Genomic DNA, 5,764 nt, shown 5'->3' on the forward strand with positions numbered 1-5,764 from the left:
TTTTTCCTCTGGCCCGAGGACTTCTTTCAGTAGTCATTACTTGGCACAAGGTGTATAATTGTAGTTCTACCGCCATCTAGTGGTTCTTAGAGGCAGCATGTATTGGACCCTAGAAGATAAAAACTAAATGATGCTGACTTTAAAGTGTGATAGAAAAGGACATTTGATAATTTTTACTTAATTTTCTTGTTAATTTCTCTCCCTCCCGCTGCAAAACAATTATTTATCTTTTACCCCTATGAGTGTGTAACTTCATTTTAATAATATCCACTCWTTTATTACAGCTTCAGTCTGTAAGTGTTGCATGACTGTTCAAAGTTTATTTGAGGACAGCATCTGTTTGTTATAAACTAAATGTACCTCAGTTGTGACTGTTCCTTTCAGCTTGTTTTGTGCCCTCTAATGTAAGACGTGTGGTTCCAGCTCCAGACAACACATTCTGCAGGACATTGGTTTGTGTGGGCGCACGCTCAGCTCAGACATGACAACAAACTTCCTGACGACTCGCTGCCTGTCATGTACATCATGTCCTTTGGTGCTTCATTACGCTGACCTCAAATTGTGGGCGCCACTCTCACACAGTGCAGTGTGCGTGTGTGTTTATGAGTGTGTGTTGGGATGTTGTCATGGTCGTCTGAGGAAAACAGTGGCTGAGTGTGTAGTTGTCCCCCCAGCATTGTGTAAGCAGCAGATGTTCATCACAATCTGTCACAACTCAACTTCCTGAAAAACAACATCAGATTTAACAACGTGGTACAAACATTTTAAACCAGCCCTCCTTATATCGGCTTTCCCAAAAAGAAAAGGCTGATAATGTTGACTGTGGTGTTTTTATCTTCTTTTTTTTGTCTGTTAGTAAAATACCTTCTGACCCCCATGGGCAGATTTTATTAAAACTTTCACAGAGTAATCACGCCACAGCTGATTAACTTTTGGAGTTTGGCTCCAAATTGCAGTGAAGCATTAAAGTTCCAGTGACATCTTTTTTATGTATATCATAAATATGAATATATTTTTGGAAATATAACACTAATAAATTATTGCTAAACAAACAATTTTAAAAAATCACAATACTGAGATGAACAGTTGTTGAGATATTTGGATGTGATGTAACAGGAAGTGAAGTCAAAGGGGAATGTCTGTTGATAGAACATTGCTAAAAAGGTTAAAATCAAAGATCGTAGAGAAGAATTTGATGTTTCTTTAGATAATTTTGAGTCACTATCAAAAAAGATGAAGATGAAGAGATGAAGAGTCAGAGTTCAAAGTTGTTCCAATAAACAAAGAACTGGGAGTTCCTTTTCTTAAAGACTTTGATGTCACTTCCTGTTTCACTTTGAGCATAATTTAAAAGAAAATATGTCAGTTATATGACAAAATGGGCAAAATATTYTATTTTATATCATGTTAATTCAATATACAGATGTTTTCTTTGACTTTTTTGTATTTGAAGATTATGCATGCCACAGACCCTTTAAGCTCAGTCAGTTTCTCTTTAATTCATGCAAACATCACCCGTGTAAGCCAGGCAAACAAAACCTCTCCATTGTGACATGCCTTTTAATCTGCATGTGAATTTAGGTGACATAGCTGACCCACATAGCAGACAGGTGTGGGCCAGATCTGGTGTCATGCTGGCGTGACAAGTGGTTAGTCAACCAGATGTGGGCCAGGTCTGGCAATGATGGCACTGCTTTTGAGGCGGCACATTTAAGTGGTGCTGGCCCAAGCATAGACCACCTCGGGCTGCTTCACACTACTACATCTGGGCCACCAAAGAGCCAGCATTCTTTGTGGTAACTGAGCTGATTGTGTGGGCCAAAACTTGGACAGACAAGTTTAGCRATGTGAGGAGTTTCATGTGTAATTTAATAATTTTATACAGATGTGAGAAAACTCAGTTGGGTGGTGGAACATCTTCAATAGAAATCCGGTCCTTTTGATATTTGAATCTTTTTTGGATTATCACATCTCTCTGAGGTGGGACTAGGGYAAATGCAAACTAACAGATAAACTAAACTTTATTTCAACAAAAACCTGTCATTGGCAGCAAAATCTTAAAATAAGTGAAAATCCAATGCAAAGAGGCACAAAGAGAGTCAAGGAGGAGCAGAGAGAACTGGACTTGGTCTAAAAAGCCATAATTCTCCAGTGGGGAGTGAATGGAGACTGAGAGGTGGAGACACCTGAGATACGTCCTGATGCATCTCAGTAATCCGGGTAAAAAATCAAAAAGAAAAAAATTGTATAGGTCTTCTGGACGGGTTCTTCTCTAATGAAARGTTTCGTCTCTCCTCCAAGAGACTTCTTCAGTCTGAGAGTTTCAGGCAAAATTCAGGCTTTTAAGCCCTGCCTCCATGTGACTGATACTCACATCACATGGCTGTCGTTGACACCTAATTAACACCTAATGTTAACAGGGGGTGGAGTGATACTGGCAATAGCTGCYCTGTAAGAGGGGGACAACTGAAAACGGAGGCCTCCACCTCTGTTTAATGATGGACGGTCTTTCTTCACAAAAATGGCTTCTTTTACTCCTCTCTCAAACCAACGTTCCTCTCTATCAAGAATGAGAACATCCTCATCTCTGAAAGAGTGACCGCTGGCCTGTAAATGAGTGAAAACTGCAGAGTTCTGGCCATTAGAATTAGCTCGTCTGTGTTGGGACATTCTTTTGAACAGTGCTTGCTTTGTTTCCCCGATGTATAACTGGTCGCATGTCCTCCTGGCACTTAACAGCATATACAATATTGCTCTGTTTGTGCCGGGGCACCGGATCTTTGGGGTGAACCAGCCTTTGCCGTAATGTGTTTTGGGGTTTGAAAGCCACTGGGACATCATGTTTAGAAAATAAATGTCTCAGTTTTTCCGAAACACCCGCAACATACGGAATAACCACTGGTTTGGGTCTGGGTTTGGGGTCTTCATTTTCACCTGAAGGTTGCATGGAYTCCTGTCTGTGTTTCCTGTCTGCTTTCAGGAAAGCCCAGTCAGGATAGCCACACTGCTCCAGGGCCTGTCGTGTGTGTGTGATCACCTGAGATACTGACACAGGACTGAAGAGAGATTAACTGGGGAAAAACTCTGGAAACGTCTGGAAACACAGGAGGAACAGACCAAACACCGTAAGAAATAACCATGAAAACAAAACTCAAAACCACTGATCATTTTTTATAAGACAATATTAATAATAAATTCTGCAATTTTTAACCGAAGACAATAATGTGTATGGAAGACTGAAACTGACATAAATAAAAAAAATATATCCATCCATCTTCTTCTGCTTGTTCGAGGTCAGGTCGCAAGTGTTCAAAATAAAAAAAATTTAAAGCAAAAAAATATAAATGGCCCAATAAATAATACACTTAAAGTGCAAATATTATTTTTAAAATGGAGAACTTCACCTCATGTTTGTAATTTAACCTTCATATTTATTTCTCTAACTTACTTCTAATAAATTATATATTTTAGCACATAATTTAACAGTTTTTTTAAATATATGTCTTCAATTTTTTTATCTCCTTATTTTTTCCTCAAAAGTTATTTTTATTTACATTGTTCCTTTTTCTGTTTCTWTACAGATATAAACAAGACAAACAGTAAAAACTAAAAAAGAAATTCAGCAAAGGCAGAACACAAGGGTGTCCAAACCTGGTCTGTGAGGGCCTCTATTTTGCYTATTTTACTTGTTTCCCAGTTCCAACACATCRGATTTAGTGACTAAATTACCTCTTCAAGTTCTACCAAAGCCTGTTAATCACAATTCAAAGTTGTGTTGGYGCACAGAAACCTCTAGAACAAACTGGATAGAGGCCCTCAGGACAGGACATCTCTGACCTGACAGAGAGAAATCTCTCTTCAGCTGATCAAGTTTTTAGATAATAACAGAACAAGCCTGGTTCATGCTGAAATAGCCTTTTAGGTTTGCCAAAGTGCTGCTTTTAGTATAAACTGTCTTTGAGACGTTTTTACTTGTTGACAAAACAGTCACCTCTTGAATTTTGAAGCCTTTTTTTGACAATCAATAAAAGAAAAACTTTAAAAAGCCTTCAGAAAACGTGCAAAACTACCACTTTGAAAAGTCACAGGAAATTTTATTTAAAACATTTTTAATGACATGCAAAACTGATTTCACAGCCGTTTGGATTAGTGTGCACATCTAATTTTACATAAGTAAACATGTAAAGCAGCCTATCGCTAATGTTGCTGAAGCTGGGGCCATTTTATGTCAACTTGAACAGGAAAGCAGTGTGAAAGAAACAGGAAAGTCTGGGTTTCCGTTCACATTATTTCTTATCGACTTCATCAAAAAGTGAAGTCGAAGCCAAATGAAACAATACGACACCTCCTTATTACACAACGCAGCTCCTCTGCTCTAACTTATTTCAGCAGAAGCGCAGATCCTTGGAAAGCTGAAATAATAGACACTGACCGGAAATTACATGTGTTGGCATTTCAAAATAAAGGTGTGACATCAGGGTTTGTAGTGAGGCTGTAGAGTTTTTGGAACTGAAATAGCTAAACTATTTTTTTTTTGGAATTGGTGTGAAAGACGGTTCAGCATTTGTTTATCCACTGTTTACCCATGGTTTTTGAAGTCTAACTTACTTCTGCATTTTTATCCTTTCACATCAAAATATTCATACAGGGGAGATGGGAGCTATGGATCTAGTAACTTACGTACTTTCACACAATTCAACTGTATTCACTACTAGCATTATTAGCAAACTTTTTGTTACTTTGATTTAGCCTACCATTTGCTACTTTGAATTTATTATTTTGCTATTTGTAGCCTGTCTAAACTAATTTAGCTTTTTTGTAACCCTTTGATTTTTAGGCAGTGTTTTGCCTTTTTAATTTTTTTCAAAAAGTTTCATTTTTTTCAGCAATGTCAAACTAATTTTGCACGCATACAGCATGTGCAGACAACGCAATTGTTTTACTTTAATTTGAAATTCATCCACCAGAACTGGCACTTTTCGACACTCCAGACAGCTTTACGGTGTGTGAAAAAACGCGATGAGAGCAGGCAAGCAGGGCTTCATGGGATGGGAACAGAGGAGCGTGTCTCATGCAGCGTTTGTGGTCTCTACGACACTTTTTATCGTAGCGGAGCCGACACACGCACACAGAAACCCCGCATGAGGAGCAGCAGGCGGACCGAGACTCAGGAGGGGCGCTGCGGGGACTCTGAGAATGGGAGCGGTGAAGTGAAAACCGCCGAAGAGCTGCTCAGACTGCGTGGAAGAAAAGCAACTAAGTAAGTTTTACTCACAACGGAGTGTATCTTGAAAAAAAAAAAAGAAAGAAAAGAAAAAAAAAGTAAGAACACAAGTTGTACAAATGTTCTGCTGAGGTTAAAGTTCGGCGGTAAAGTGTCGGAACCAGAGGCAGAAACGTAGCGGGACTTGTGTGGTCAGATCAGGTTTCACGGTTCGCCTCTCCGCCCCTGGACTTGTCCGGACTGAGCTGACCAGACCGCAGTCTGCTCAGACAGAGCAACGATGAGGAGTCCAGAGAAACGTGAGTGCTGTGTGGGCCGAAGAGCTGGCGATGCGCGGCGCGGGAGAGCAGACGTCCAGCTGTGCTGACAGCTGGAGAGGGGCGGGGTTCACTCCGGTCCTGTGCGGGGATTGTTTCAGATGTTTCTGCAGCGCCCTTTGCCACGTTACGACTGCAAGACATCTGATCTGCAGAGAGGTGCCCGAGCAGGGTGTGTGTGTGTGTGTGTGTGTGTGTGTGTGTGTGTGTGTGTGTGTGTGTG

General features: G+C 40.1%; 1 protein-coding gene across 2 annotated transcripts in view; it reads left to right on the forward strand.

The window, feature by feature from the left end:
- The first annotated feature begins 5,004 nt into the window (after positions 1 to 5,004).
- tsku (tsukushi small leucine rich proteoglycan homolog (Xenopus laevis)) overlaps positions 5,005 to 5,764 on the forward strand; it is a 17,653-nt gene continuing 16,893 nt past the window's right edge. The window contains exon 1 of one of the 2 annotated variants that reach the window (XM_014019940.1): positions 5,005 to 5,260. Coding sequence is in view for 1 of the 2 variants with exons in the window: in XM_014019939.1 (XP_013875393.1) it covers positions 5,554 to 5,700 (147 nt within the window). In the remaining variant the exon portion in view is untranslated. The other variant, XM_014019939.1, reaches the window with a different exon arrangement.

This window comes from Austrofundulus limnaeus, unplaced genomic scaffold (genome assembly GCF_001266775.1).
Source record: "Austrofundulus limnaeus strain Quisiro unplaced genomic scaffold, Austrofundulus_limnaeus-1.0 Scaffold236, whole genome shotgun sequence".
In the NCBI taxonomy this organism is placed as follows: domain Eukaryota; kingdom Metazoa; phylum Chordata; class Actinopteri; order Cyprinodontiformes; family Rivulidae; genus Austrofundulus; species Austrofundulus limnaeus.